Source organism: Rhea pennata, chromosome 12, assembly GCF_028389875.1.
Source record: "Rhea pennata isolate bPtePen1 chromosome 12, bPtePen1.pri, whole genome shotgun sequence".
In the NCBI taxonomy this organism is placed as follows: domain Eukaryota; kingdom Metazoa; phylum Chordata; class Aves; order Rheiformes; family Rheidae; genus Rhea; species Rhea pennata.
This window is the reverse complement of record NC_084674.1, coordinates 216,437-232,527: the sequence shown is the minus strand read 5'-3', so window position 1 is coordinate 232,527 and position 16,091 is coordinate 216,437. Positions and strand designations below refer to the sequence as shown.

The window sequence follows — 16,091 nt, the reverse complement described above, 5'->3', positions numbered from 1 at the left end:
AAAATTTAGTTTGCATCAAGAAATGACTGCTCTCACAAAATCTATGAAATCTTCCACTGAATTTAGCATGCTTTGTATATAAGTGGAAGAAGGAGGGAAAAAAAAAAAAAGTAATAGTCAACAGATTTTTACCTGAATGCGCTGTGGTGAAGCTACAGAGGAGTCTGTGGAAATAATCTGGATACGTTGGGAAGGGCTGGTCATCACTGGAGATTCAGATAATGAAGTCTGAACAGTCTGCACCTGTAAATAACCCAAAGAATTTTGTTTTGCTGCCACATGTAAAACACACATAAATATCAGATAGCCCTAGCATGAAATCTGAAGTTATTGGAAGGATTTCTGTCGTTAAACTACCTGGAATCTACTTTTCATGAATTATCAGAATATTGGCTTTTTTAGGAAAAGAATGGATCTGACAGACAGTAACAACAAATAAAAAAAATCCACTGGATAATCATTACTTGCCTCAAGCAAAGAACATGCAATTAAACTGTGCAATCCTTCAGTTTATTTAAATGCAAAAAAAATACTTCTTTCAACTTTTAGTTACATATATTCAACACTTTTTGCTTCTGTAAAAACAGAATAGGCTGTTTACACAATGACACATCATGTTAACTATTTCACCTTTTATTAACTTTAAAATATTTTATGAGTATCTTTTCCAATATCAGGTGGTCCAAATTTAGTTAAGCTTTCCCTAGGACCTACATAAAAACGTCCTCAACCCCCCACACACTTATGGAACGAGATATGAAAAAATCTGCTGAAAGGGTCCACATACTTCCTATCTGACCATACTAGCATTCACTTTTGATGTCTCATGTATAGCTTGATTTATAAGGTCTTCCTGAAGTGTGGTGTCTTTACAGCTTACTTGAAGAAAATGGCAATTTCATTTTCCAAGTAACTGTTAAAACAAATTTAACTAGGTTATACTTCTAACATAAAAAGTTATTGGTAAGATGGCTGGTTATCTGGATATTTGTGTTTTAGATAGTAGAATAAAACTAGAATTCCAGTTGTTTAATGTGTTCATATCCCACTTTAATAGTGATATTTTTATTTACTACCTGACTGTGCTGATTTTTTTCTGGAACTTATGCTCCAATAGATTGCCAATATATTCAGCAGGTATTCAGGTGTAAGTGCTCAATTCCCATTATTCTCAGTGAAGATTTCACCAGTATAACAGAGACTAAAATTTGGCTCTACAACTGAATACCATTGTTGTTTCATTGTTTTATTCTATCTCTTTCTAGAGCATCAAAGTTGTAATGAAAATTTGGTTCTGAATACCTGGAAAAAGCTTTAAAAAAAAGGCACTTTGTATGTATAGCCATTTTCAGTTAAGTTAAAAGTCAAATAAATATTAAATTAAACATGCAAGATTACTATTAGCTTGACAGTCTTTATCTTCTGTTTACAGAAGGGAAATGGCATTGGTAATATAAGCTTATACACACAACTCTACAGACTGTTCTTGTGCATATTCAGACATTGTGCTTGTTCATCCTCAGCTTTATTGTTCAATTGGTAGTATTAAATGGTTTCTTCTTAATAATTTTAAATGCAGTATAGGTCAGGATACCTGTATTCTAGCCATCACAAAGAGCTCTTTGGTACTGCTTGCCATTCCCCACAGCCACCCAATCTGTTTTTAATAAGCTTGGAATACACTCATGCTTATAAAAACTGCCTTATTTAGTAGTATTTGATTATTCAGAGATAAACATGAACTGAAGCTATTATGTCAGTCCTTAATATGGAGAGGAATCCGCAGATACAGATGTGTATGCTTCCCCCCCCCCCCCCCCAGTACTGGTATGTACATTTTTGCCCTTTAGTTCTGAACTTGACCACACAGAAATTAGGATTTAACCCAACAAAAATAAAAACATGGTATGTCAGAATTATCTTGGAAGTACTTGAAGAATTAGAACCTGGCTCATTCAAAATTTTTTTTCTTTTCAGTAGAATAGAGGAAAAAACTAATCCAATCTGCTACTCCGAACACAGGAACTTATTAGAAAACAAATCACGTATTTGTGAAGTGCTCTTTAAGGAAGGCTTGTCTTTCTGGTGTATTTTACAAGTCGCTAATCCATGACATGGCTCCACACTTTGACTCTTACAAGAAATTTCAAAATAGATAATTCAGTTCCAAAATCATACCTTGTATATTTCGTCAGTACTTCTCCCCCCCATCACAAATCACACAAAACATATCTTTGAACAACATTTCATGTACACAAGATATAATATCTTTGTTTGACAGACTGACAAAGGACAAGTAAAACAATTCTAATTAGTAAACAAATGTTTATACATTAAACTCTAGTAACTCTAGTGGCAACATTACTGTCCACAGCCAGCAATGCAACATGGATACTTTTTCAATCACATTTTTATTGACAGTTATTTTACAAAGAGATGGAAAAACACAGTTATATTCAGAAGCCTGCTGACAGCAAATTTTACCTATGCAACATATCTGAATAACAAGTATTATAAATTCTTAAAATGCCACAATAATAAAAAATGCCAGTTTATACAGATATTCCATTTTAGTGGTAGTAAAATACTGCAGTGATGCACTCTATAAAAAGAATATTTTCTTCTATAGTCAGTTTAAGATATAACCATATACTTAAAAACAGAAAGGCATAAACAGGCCAGAACTCATGTTGTTTGAAGTCTGCCTAATGCTGAATGAATATTATTTACATTTCTTTATAGATTTTTACATTTTGATGAGTTCAGAATTGTAAATAATCCATGGCACTGATTAAAACATGCAAGCTTTGAGTTTTCTTACACAAGCTCTAAATACACACTTGCATCATCCCACAATATACACAGAACTGAGTGTAGTGTCTGTCTGACTGATTAAAATAACTGCGTTCTATATGGGAATGTACTCCCCAAAAATCTTCAGGATAACAATTCTAAGGTTTTGGAACTTGTCTTTGAACTCCCTATCTTGATTCACCTCAAAGAAAAAAGCCAAACACTTACTTCATATGCTTGAGAGTAACAATACTGTCTTTGATATATGCAGTATTATGTAGCCCAAACCATGAAGCTTACAGGTTGTTTTTATTAAAACCTCTTCTTTCAAACAGTCATAGAATGACTTATTTATCAAAACTTGTATAGCTGGACAGCAGGCTACTATCAATTTAGTCATTATTTAAGCTTATACAGGAAAATCTTAGTTTTGTAACCTTTTCTTTTTAAAACATAGAAAAGTTTATCTGTGACGTAAAGAAAGAAAAAGCAGTTTGAATAACAAAGAAAACTTGCTGTACAGTATCTTTAGGAAAGTGAAGGTGTAAAAATACACAGCACTTTTAATGAAGCCACACTGTTCTACTCTCCTATTTCCTGTACCATAAGTCATCCTATATACTGTAAAAGTAACATCTAAATTTAAACAGAACAACATCCTATCTGAAATTATGTTTCACATATGTAACAAAAGTTGACTGACAAATGAGGCAAATTTACAAGGGAAGTACAGAAGTAGTAGTACCTTCTAATAACTGAATGATACAAGGCTTCCAGTAGTGGAAAATAAGACAGCTAGGCAACAAAGAAATGTCTCCTAACATCAAGAGGCTCCTAGAGGACACACTTGATCAGTGAGATTTACAGAGGACATATTTGATCAATGACTTTATCTTCAATGCAAAATCATCATCTAAGCTATTCACCCTTTCAAAGGCCTAAATTAGAGCAAGACTATCTTAGAAAAATTGTTCTCCAATTGCTTCCCCCTTCATTAATAGAATCCTTGGCCTTTATTTGAAAGTATCTTAAAACCTTACATCACAAAACACTGGGGACAGCTTTGAAATAGATCTATTTTCCCTTGTTGTTCAAGGAATTACATTAACACATTAAAATCATGCCAGGTTTGTACAGTATCTATTGCAAAGGGTACTTACTGTATAACTAGGGTTCCAGATATTATATTAATACAAATAACAATGTTTTATGCTGTAAAACATTTTCTCAATTTTTATAGCATGGACCCCATCATCGTGTAAAGGATGTTTCCACTCATCAACTCCAGTCTACTGTAATATACATGTCATTTCTCATCCTTGCTATATGACTAGTCAGCTATTTTAAGTCCAACAGTGAGTACTCCAGAAAGCCAGGTAAGTTTGAGACCTGCTGCCATTATATATAATGCATCATTTTCATGTTCTAATATTCATGCAAATATACTTCTTAAACTGAAAAACAGAAAATATTTTAGTCAAAATCTTGACTAAGAAGATATTGTCAACAGAATACTGTGAAATAATAGCACTTTTAAATTCCTGACCACTACCGAACATTTGAGGTATATTTTCCAGACAAAATATATATGCCATTTTACAGATGAGTTTCTACCCTGAACACTGTCACACACCACAAAGAATCAGCATGAATAAACTTTTGATGCTTTATTATGGTCCTACCTCAGGCAACTGCAGCAATGTTGAAAAGGAGAGGATAGCGAGAGGGAAAGGGGGAGAAAAAAAAAAAGTCTGAGACTGTACAAGTCTAGAAATATATAACCTTGACTAAATTTTTAAAAATTCTATCAGAAATTTACCAGGTTGACTTCAGATAGCTTCATTTTTCCCATAGCATTTATTTAACCTATCTTAATTAGATTCCCAAATAAACTGAATCAAAGTATTCTGAACTCAGATGGTTTATAGGTGCGTGTTTCAGGAAGATAACATGATTTAACTTTATATTTGGTTTACTTGCAGGATTACACACAACATAGACTATTTGAATTTGTTGTTAAACAGAAGAAACATTATACCATAAAAACTGTATCACATGTTATGCTATGGAAGTTGCATAAGCTATATGCAAAAATTTAGTCCTCCAAAGTGAATTAAGTTCATGCAATTCTAAAAATTATGTATATATAAAAAAGTCAGATATACTTTAATTAGTCAACTTACTTAAGTCTTTCAAGAGATGACAAAAGAAACAAAATAGACCTTAAATTACAGAAAACTTCAGTGCACTGCATTTTACACAATCTAATCAACAATGATTTAAAAGTAACCATTAATATCATGACTTGAAGTTATTCAGAAAATAATATATGTAATGTAAAAGAAAGATCCCCTCCCAATTTCCCTACACAAAACATAACAAATATACATTTTTCCCCCTCTCTCTTAAAATAATCTGCTTTAATACACTTAGCATTGTCTGATTCCTGGAGCTCCCTAGCTATACACCGTACAGACTCTAGTACTTACAGTGTCAAGTCCTTCCTGTGGCCTTATTTACATTTTTCCTCAGCAAATCTCTGAGGCCAAAACAACCCAAGAGGAACGTCGACATCACTTTTAGCCAAATCACAGGTGTTTGCATCCAGTCTCTAATACTGAGGATTCCAATCAGAGAAAGCAGCCAGAATTGTTTTAAAATGCCCTCTCTGTGACCCTGCTCCTGTGAAGGTCAAGTGCACTATCACTCCCTGTAACCAAGGAAGCAGAATCCACGTGTTCCTGCTGTTTTGCCAGCTGCTGAAGGAGTCTAACAGTACGATTAATTTCATCTGGGGAAGACCTACCTAGGTTAAAGAGCTTCTCCTTTCACCTGTTCTCTACCTTTAAGCCCCTCAGCCTGCTGTTTCTATGTGGACTGTAAATCAGCAAAATAAAATCTGAGAAAAGCATTTGTGCAGATCTTGAATTGTTTTCCTATCAGTAAAATGGATAAGGAAAACCACAATGTTCCCTGTGGAGCATCTTTAGCCTTGCAGTTCATTAAGCTAATGTATTTAAAGGAACGTGGGCCTCTCTGAACTAGTATGGGCCCATCAGACGTGAAGTAGCATGATTATCCTTACATTTAAGAATTAATACATAAAGTTCACGAGGCATTGAGTTTATTAGTTTAAATTCTCTAACAAAACATTTTATCAGCCTTCATTGCAGGCTCATCCAATGCATGAAACCACACAATTCTTACACAAGAGATATTCTGAAACATTCAGAAAGCGTTTATTTTTTAGTTGTTACCTGAAGTTTTGGAAAAACAACTATATTCTTGAAAAGTTTTAAGACAGTGAATTTGAATGTAGTGCATTTCCTCTACAAAGCCTTCTGCAACAAATGCATGGACTTAGGTATGTTTAAAGAGTGCTAGTATTTTATTTCGACTTCAAGGAATACCAACCTTTGAACCAAAATTTGCTCCCTATAGCAGTTGAGCACTTTCCACGATAGAAAACACAATTATCTTCTGTATAGCCATCCAAAACCAAGCATCTATTATTGCACTTACAGAAGAGTATTTACAGCACTGGTGCAATGTAAATGTAAAGTGAACTGATTATGATCCAGTCTGGGGAAAGTATTATATCTAAAAATCTTAAACATGCAAGAAAATCCAGTGAACTTCAGTTAACATCATGCTTAATATCTGACACTATAATTAATAACCTTGCTATATTAGACCTTTATTTGGCTAATTCATTCAGGAAAATTATTCAGCCAGTTTATGATACATGATTACCAGCTGTCTTTATGGGAGGAAAAAAAAAATGAATCCTGATTATAATAATTCTTTACCACTACTTAACCTTCTGTTCAAAAGCAGGCTTGCCACCTGGAAAGTTAACAATGGCTATATTGCAAAGAAGAGGTAAGAGTTATTGAGAGACTTGCATAGAAATCATTAAAACACATAGTAAGAAAAAAAGTAGACTAAAAGTTGCTTGTTTTATGAACCGAAATGCAAGTTTGCAAATCAAAAACTGAAATAAAATACAAAAACAATATTAGATATCTATTGTGCTAACAGTTTTGTTGCAGCATCCTAACTCCAGAAAAAAAAATCTCAAATACATGAGTGAGAAATATAGAACAAACAAAATATACCTTTAACTAAGAAAAAGGTTTGATTTTTAGGTCCTGATATTCTCCTTTTGATGGCACCTTCTCAAGCACTACATGCTGCACAGTTACAAAGGCTTTCATTCTCAATTTTAGGCGACACCAAATATACTATCACTATATACACATATAATGGAGCAGAATTAGCATTTTATACTCTTAAAAGTTTCTGATATTCTAATATTTACATTTTTAGGAAGTAATGTTTGCAAGAGTATATATTATATTAAGTATAATAAAGGGCCTCTTAATGAGAAGATTTTGAAATTATTGCAACTTTAGTAATTTTTAAAGGAAAACACTATTCAGAAATGAGTTCAAGTAGTTATCATTCTACTTAGAATGATTTTTTTTTCTGTATGTCTTACTGACTGAAAACGTCACTTTAAGAATGACTGTGACCTCTCTTGAATGCCTTTGCAGAAGACTGATAGTATCTTTTATTGAAATTTTTGCTAATGTATACAGAGATTACGGAATTCAATCTGCATCAACTAGGGCATGAGGAGACATTAACTTTGCTTCCAAAAGAAAAAGTAATCAATATTAAAATGTAACTTCACGACTTAAGAAAACGTGACATCTCTCAATGTATTTTTTCAGATTCACAGAAATAACCAACCCAATTTATTTCAGACTAAAAACTGTTTCTGCTTAATTACTGTGTGATTCCTTTAAAAGTCCATGAAGACACAAGCAGTATTTTCAATTTAAGATCAACACTGCAAACTCTAATTATAAATATGTAGATTCAGAGAACAAAATTTCATGAAGCCTGCTGAAAGTACTTCAGGTATCCCACTGGAAGACAACAGTTGAAACTGAAGACGACTGGCATGCTATGGCACATAAAATTGTCTGCTTTGGATCAGTCAGCAGAAGACATCCTTCACCTGAACTCTCAAGCCAATAATTATCACTAGAAGTAATTTCATACACTGAGGTTATAAAAATGAGAATAATTTATTTGTAATTATTTGCTGATGTCATAGAAGAGCTGCGCAAATCTCAGGAATTATATGAATATACTTGGAAATGTACATCTCTACTGCCAAAACACTGTTTGTGCTTTGCATTAATAATCTTAAACAAGCAGTTGGCAAAAAAGCACATTTTTAAGGCTGGTACAATTAAACTTGGCTTCTTCTGTTTAATTTACTTATTTATATCATTACATATATATTAATTTTATGATTATACTTTTTTTGCAAATATTTCAGTAAAGTAATTCTATGTTTTAGTCACAATGATGCTATATTAAATTTCTCATACATGTGTGTGCATGTGATTGAAACACAAGTAGTTTGAAACCAAGCTGCTCTCGACGCTTCGTGATTGTTACATCCTTTAAAATAAAAAGATTCCTTCATAGTCCTATGCCCAAGATACATACTAATTTACTAAACTGACTTGCCCATAGTGTTTTATTTACAAACACATCTATATGTATGTAGGTGTGTGTTTGAATGAATGTATGTATACATTTAGTAACAAACGTATTTATTAACCAAATCATCAATACTTTCTGTATTTTATTTCCAGACTACCACATTGATTACGATAGTGTTATTTGAGAAACATATATACTAAAGGAATAAGTTGATAGGAAATACAGTTAATATTTGGAATAAAGATAATTTGGGAAGGCTCATCATAAAAATTCCACCTTGAAATTCAACTGGAAGTGAAAAAATGGCCACTGATAACAAGAAAAGAATATAAATAGCCTTGTTTTCCCCTTCTTTTAATTCCAGCACCAAAGTGAAAACTGTTATTCAATCAGAACAGGACTGTTTCTATTCTCATCTTTCAGCCCATTGTGCTTCCTGTGGACTTGCATCTAAATTGATGATCTACTTAGCCCAGCCTGCTGAAGTACTAGTTTATGCATGATGTAACAAGTCAAGAGACATCTAAAGAGTCAAGAAAATACTGTATGTGGCAAAGATACTGAGTATTTTTTCAATCCCATGGCAAAACAGACTTTCAAAAAGTTGACAAAGAACCTGTTGACAGGTTCTTTTCAGAGCACTGAGGGAACTGAAAGCAACTAACATGTCCAGAGGTGCAGCTGGCACAAGTGAGATCCCAGTAAGCACAGGGCTAAGTCATCTCCTGTGACTCTCTCCCTGTAGCCTCTGACCGAGAAAGAGGAGGACTGTGCTAGGAATACTCTGTGGCCGTCATGGAACAGAAAGGGGACAGAACTAGCAACTGCTGTAAGTTCTTTTTAGTCAACTAACGTCAGAGTTAATCTGGGAAGGGGGCAATGCCCTCTATTCCTCCTCATAGAGACAGCTCTATTTAAAAAACTTTGTTTTAAAAATGGTAGGGCACAGCATATGGAATACTTTTTCTCTTCATAACCAAATACACCTTTCTTAAGATGTATTTGCGTACAATATGCAAATTAAATCTAAATCAGTGCTGGGACTGAACTTGAACCACTGATACATTGCATATTGACAATACTAAAAAATACCTGAGAAAAGCAGCATTAGTAATTTTTGCATGAAGACTAAATTATTATTTATACTTTCCAAAAGCTACTCAGGATGAGGAGGAATTGTTGAGGTTCCCTCTAAATCCACTAGCTGCTCTATTCTCCAGTCTCATGAATCATAAGTAAAGCCAGCTCTAGATATTAAAAATGGAACTCTCTCACCCAGTCTGCTCAAAAAGACAGAGTTGGAGAAAGGCAACAGAAGTTTTCTGAAAAGTAAAAGCAGTAAAGCCATCTAAACTATTACAGGGACAATTTCAGGAAGTCCTTAAATAAAGAATAAGCACAAAAAAAAAAAAAAGTAATACCGGACAGTGCTCAGTAACACTTGTGATAGATTTACAGAAAACAAACCTGACAAACTATTGCTTATGAAAAAAAAAAAAAAAAAAAAAAAAAACAGTAAATGACATACTTGCAGGCCAGTTTGAGCTGGTTCTTCAATTTATGCAGATAATAGCTAACCATGCAATATTTACATTAAATGACTCTGTTTACAACTGATTTCTCAACATTCATAACTTAAAAATCAGGATACGATTAATAATCCCTTCTCTCCTTCCATTTGGTTTCCCTTGATGAAAAATATTTTCATTCATTTTTAAGGGCAACGACAAGTTTTTTGCTACATTTTCTCCAAGAAACAGTAAGTACAAATAAATAGTTTTAGTATACACCAAGAAAATTATGTATTTAGCTGTATTAAAAACTGTATGTGACTAAAGACACAAATAGTGGGCTCCAGCCATCCACTAAGAAGGAGTTCAAAGTTTAACATTTAACAAGTTGTCATAACATCAATTAATTCTTAGTAAGACAATGCTGCTTTCAACTGTTTTTCCATGAATACAGTTCTCATGGTGTTATGCAGCACAGAGGCATATAATTTAAGGAGGTGTTCAATACGATAAAGAGATGAAGCCCTCTATTTACCCACCGGCCAGGAAGAAATCACAGAGCTTCATACACTCTTGGGATGGAGCGATCTCTCCAGTGGCAAGATACAACCATCACACTATGTTACCACGGTGCATTTCCTGCACGAGGAATTACAAATATCACATGTTTTATGTGCCTTAAATGTGATTACAGCACCCAAGTTCTACTAAAATAGCAAAAGCTCTGCCACTACTTCCATTATAATTTTTTATTTCCAAGCTCTCCTGGAAATGTTTTTTAACAGAATGCAGCTTGCCGTATTGATACTTCAACTAGCAAATTAGAGCAAAAAAATGTTTCTCCATTTTCAGTGTGAAATTTTAGATTTTTTTGAAACTACTCCTTAGATGTTGTTATTTCCAGCATACCTGATAGCTCGTTTGTCCAGACAGTGGTTCAATCATTGAAATTACAGATTTTAAAACAACTAGCATTTTTGTTAATAAATTGCTGTAAATGAAGAATTTGTAATCCATTTCTGAAAATAAAATGATACAAAGATTTACTTCACTTATACAGCTCTTTCATGAGCCCAACGAAATTTTTGATAACAAGGTGTAATCTGAGTTAAGTAAGTCAGAAATGCATGAATTGATGTCTGAAAATTGGCATTGTTTTCAGAGATCTCATAGCCTACTTGGCCTTCATTTACAAAAGCCTTTAATTATGTGTTCACATGGTAAATTACAGCAACTTTAAAGAATATGACATCAAATAAATATTTAAAACAAACAAAAATCCTAACTTTTTTTTTGACTAAAAGTTTCAAATTAAAGGAGATAAGTGGTTTACCTTCTGAGGCCAAAATCATCTGCTATTTCAGTGCTGATGACTAAAATAGACATTTTAGCCTTGAGCATCCAAGCTTCAGCATCCATCATTTAATATCGCTTTTAAGTATGTTTTGTGCTCTTTAGCTCACAAGTGTAGGCAGAAAATACTCAATTTGATTTAAATTAATCACCCTTTTTGTAAATTCAATATACTTGATAAGTAACACAGGTAGCTTCAAACATTGTTCTGGATTTACATGACTACTCAAGAGAAGAGCAGAAACTTTTGATAACCCAAAATAATCAAAAGAATGATCAAATGATCAGAAAATGTGTTATATTGTCTTTTCTATATTAGAACAACCTATATAGAGACAAGTTTCCTTGCAGTTCATGGGTGAATTTCCTGCTTACATCCCTAACATGGAGGCCGCCAGAATGAAGTATGGTGAAGAAACCGTATATTGGTTGCATTGGTTTGTTATTTCCCTGAGTGTAAAGGAATTGCTGTTCTGTAAAGATTTTCTACTCCACTGATGATTAACTGTAAACAGCAAGAACGTAACAGTATATTTTTCGTTTCAAAAGCTCACATGCCAAGCACTGGGTATCATCTGCAACTCACCTCAGCCACCTGCTGTGTCTCCACTACCTGCTGAGCCAGCACCTCCACATTGGTTGCCATGGTGAAGCAAGATCATTAGAGAATCTGTTTGAAAAGATGCCAGCAACTTCCATCAGGCACAACAAACACTTTTTTCTTATTATTAAAGAAATCTTTGATATGACCTTATGAGAATTTACAATCTGGCTTGATTACCTGACAAATAAGAAAATAAGCTATGGATGTGTGAGGGTGCACACATATACAGGTATATATACACACACATCTACATGCATCATATGTACATATATGGAAGCATGTTTTTTAAAAAGCTGAGTTCTATAAATAATAACTATGTGCTTGTAGTAGTGAAGCCTCTCATTTAATATTTTTATACTGTTATTTAAAGTCAACAGTAAGAGCTGACTAATTTGAATTTCAACTACTGATACAGTTTGTGGAATTCACAGATCTCAAAGATGCACTGCTTAACTCAGGGGAAGAAAAACCTTACAGATAAACTGCTTCTAGATAGTTGTTACTTTGTCAAGAACATAATATGACAAAGTTGTTTGAACAAATTTTTGAGTCATTTTGTCGAACTGCCATGATCTTTCACATCACCCATGATCATCCCCTGCATGATAAGGGAAATTAAAAAAAAATACATTTTAGATGTAATAGTCTATCATCTAAAGTATCTGTTATATTATAACGTGATATTATTATAATCACTCTGAGGGGTAAATACTGCAGAATTGATTTCTTCTATTATGAGTGTCTGTACCTTTAGCTTTTTACTCGTTAGGGGTTTAAAAAAAATTAAAGAAGGAAGAAACAGGAAAAAAACACTTCCAATATCTTCATAATGGTCCTTATTACGGCTGTGATTCCCCAAGTCTGCGGTAAATTTAATTACAATTTCAAATTTGCAGATTCAGTTTTGAATTTTGATTTTCTCATTACTGACCTAGTGTTTAGATCCTGGCCCAGATGTATTGAAAATGCATTTCTGAATGCTGGCACATTTGATATTTAATTGAAAATCTGCTGATACATACAAAGCAACTACTTCACATGAATTAAAAAAAAAAACTACTACCAGCAATAGCAAAATGTGTATCAGAAAGATGAATGCATGTCGCCAGCACCAATCCCCATCTCCACAGACAACCTCTACAAAGCAAACATTGTTGGAAACGTCAAAATTCATTAGGTTAAAATATTTAAATCACATTGTGATAAATGTAACATGAAAATTATTTTGCATAAGTCAATGGAAGACTAGAAGACTGTGAACTCTGTGGAAATCATTTATACTAGCTTCTCAATAGTTTTTCATAGTATTCAACTTGCCCAGTAATTTTATGAAGCACTTCCACCAGGTCCATTTAATATTGCAGCTTGTGGACTGTTTGTCAGTTGTTCAGTAACTCCTTTTCATTACCTCCTCTTGTTTTTAAACTCTTTTTCTAAGTTAACAAGACAGACTACCATATGCTTCTTAAAACACTGAGCAAGCAATGTGTAATATGATAGAAGCCCTAAATATAAGATATTTTGCTCATAAGAACGCCCGGAGCACCAGGAAAATATTTTCAATATAATGATTACATTTAGGATTTCAATAAGCATAAAGTGTACTGAACAATTCACAACTGCACCATAGATAAAGTTTTCACACTGACGAAACAACTTATGCATAAAACCACAAAATATAAAACCATTTGCAGAGAAGCCTTAATACGTGCTGCATGTTATATACACATCTTGTGGGCTGGAAGGCTGCTGCCAACTCAGTATACTATAGATGAAACACTGATCAAAAAAACAAAACAAAACAAAAAACCCCACTATTCTCCCCCTGAAACTCAGTGAAATCTTAGAGAAACAAACTCTATTTGAGATACTTGATGTGTACAGCCCTAATAAAAGGGTGAAATGCCGACGCCAAGTGTACTGAAATTTGCTCCCATGCCTTAAGGAAACGGGGCTCTTCCAGACTGCACGCCTGAGTCAAGTATCTCAGGAAGCAGGCCAACGAGCTTCTCCTCCACAGCGGCTTGGAGACAGACAGAAAAGGAGGCGCTTGTGCAGGTTAGGCTCTGCTGGGAGCTTGCCTTACACTGGCAGCGGCAGGAAGTCAGCAGGAACACCCTAGCAACAACGAGTATGACAGAAAACCACAAGGCAGAGCGCTGATCAGGAGCAGCACCAGCACCTCAGGCCCCCCGTAACATCCGCGCCGCCCGGCTCCGCTGCGCCCTCAGAGCCGCCTCCTTCCCGCCGCGCTCGCGCGCCGCCGCCCATTGGCTGCAGCACCCGCGCGTCCCGTCGGCGCAACGGACGCCGCACGCAACCCGCTACTGGAGCGCCGCCACCACGCTCTTCTTTCCCGCCTCCTGTTCCAACCAGTGACCTCATCGGAGACGCGGCACTCCACGCTCGCCACCGATTGGCCGAGCGGACTGCCAGTTCGGGCGGTGGTTCCGCCCCTCGAGCGAGAGGAAAACACCCGCGGGACGCGGCTAAGCACAAGATGGCGGCGCTGGCGGGTGGCCAAGTCCCAGGCGGGGCTGCTGCCGCCGCCATTAGGCCCCCTCCCCCCTCCGCTCCGGTATACGCGTATGTCAGGCTCTGAGACGCCCGCGTTTGGCAGGGAGGAAGCGGTCGGTAAGATGGCGGCGGTTTCAGCCCCGTATGCAAAGTACCCGCCGCCCCCTCCCCTCCGCCCTCCCGGTGGCAAAGGTAAAAGGGTCGGGTTCAAGCCGCCGCCTCCGCCCGCTCAGACTCCATCTTCCCTCTCTGTGTTTGTGTCCCGCGTTCATCACCACCGCGGCTGGATCCCTCCTACCCCAGCGATGCCCCGGACAGGAAGCTGTTCTCACCGAGACCGGACCGGTTCCGACCTCAGGCGGCCCGCATCCTAACCCAGCGGCTCCGCAACGGGACTCCCGCGACGGATCCGTCCAGCTCCTCACAATGACCCTCTCTCCGGGAACCGCAGGCCAGCCCCGACTATGGCCGGCTCTCGCTAACCAGCAACTTACCGGAGTCTTACAATCCCCCTCCCCTTCAGCGGAACGTTACCCCTCCCCTTTACCGCTCGCGGCGCTGTCCCAGACCTGGTCCCGATGCCCCCTCCTGCTGCCCCCCCTCCCTCTTCCTGGCCTCAACGAAATAACCCCCTTCGGGCCATTTCAATTTTAAAAAAACGATTTTTACCTCAGGAATTGGCGCCAAACGTGCCCTGGCGGTGACCCTGACCCGGGCCCAGGCGGGCCGGTGTCGGGCGGCGGTGCCCGGCGGCGGCCCTCCCTCCCCCCGCGAAGGCGGTGGCAGTGACGGGGTTAAGGGGGTCCGCGGGGGAAGGGAGGGCGGGTCTGTATTACGGGGCCGATGGGGGCGGGTGGGGGCCTTTTGTTTTGTTTTTCTGCTGTGCCCCTGTGAAAGGTCAGAGTTCGTGACCCCGCCGCCGCTGCCGCCGCCTCCGCGCGTTCCCCGCTTCCTCTTCCCAGCACCACGGCGGCCGCGGCCCCTCCATCCCCGGCGGGGCGGGGCCGGAGGCGGCGGGGGGAGGGGCTACCTGGGCCGCTCCGCGCGCTCGCGGGGCTGGGAGCGAGTCGGGCTCTGCGCGAGGTCGCTCTGTGTGGGGCGCCCCTGCGCGGGAGGAGGGGCAGCTCGGCCGGCTAGCCCGGCCGGTCGGCCGGCCCCGGGCGTGCTGCGGAGGCTCCCGCGTCTGGAGAAGGATTGTGCTCAGCCAGGCTCGCGGTTCGCACACAGCGATGGGGAGATTTTGACCTCATTTAAAGACAATCCTTTTCATCCTGTGCTGTGAGGCTTCTCTGCAGCCTTTGACTTGAATTAATTAGTTACAGGTGGTGGTTATTTTCAGGGGTTGGTGTTTATACTCCTTGTGTTCTTACTAAGATGATAAGTCAAAGGTAGACTTCTTGGAATAGATGCTGACTTTCATAAAGGACTCCTCCTGACTGTTTTGACCTGTTTCATTTTATAAAGGTGCTTTCACTCACAAGGGCTCTCCTGGAACTGGCCTTAGGTTAGGATTGTTCTGCATATGAAGAAGAGATTGTAGGTGTGGTGAGACATGATTGGGATATACTACTTGGGTGGTTTAAGAGCTCCTGAGGCTATGGTGTGTTGATCCCCTAGTCCCAGTGTGCTGCCATAACTGTGTAGTTGTTTCTTTATTCTCATCAAAATGATACAGTTCAATTTAGTTAATAAGTTTCCTCTAACTCTGGACATTTTGACAAATGCTGACTAAAGAACAATAAAACTGGAAGGTGTGAGGTGGTAGTAACCCCTGTAATGAAATGTGTGGA

At 37.7% G+C, this 16,091-nt stretch overlaps 1 protein-coding gene across 8 annotated transcripts in view; it reads right to left on the bottom strand.

Annotated features, from left to right (window-relative positions):
* Positions 1-15,281, bottom strand: part of NR2C2 (nuclear receptor subfamily 2 group C member 2) — a 44,015-nt gene extending 28,734 nt beyond the window's left edge. For 4 of the 8 annotated variants that reach the window (XM_062585498.1, XM_062585495.1, XM_062585497.1 and 1 more), the window contains exons 1-3: positions 14,971-15,281; positions 11,767-11,850; positions 133-243 (exon numbers count right to left, since the gene is read on the bottom strand). In XM_062585498.1, the coding sequence (XP_062441482.1) occupies positions 133-243; positions 11,767-11,826 (171 nt within the window). In that variant the 5' untranslated portion in view covers positions 11,827-11,850; positions 14,971-15,281. Of the gene's footprint in view, positions 1-132; positions 244-5,282; positions 5,302-10,366; positions 10,467-11,766; positions 11,852-14,633; positions 14,807-14,970 lie in introns of those variants that run through there. The other 4 variants (XM_062585496.1, XM_062585499.1, XM_062585502.1 and 1 more) reach the window with 4 other exon arrangements.
* Positions 15,282-16,091: the final 810 nt, after the last annotated feature.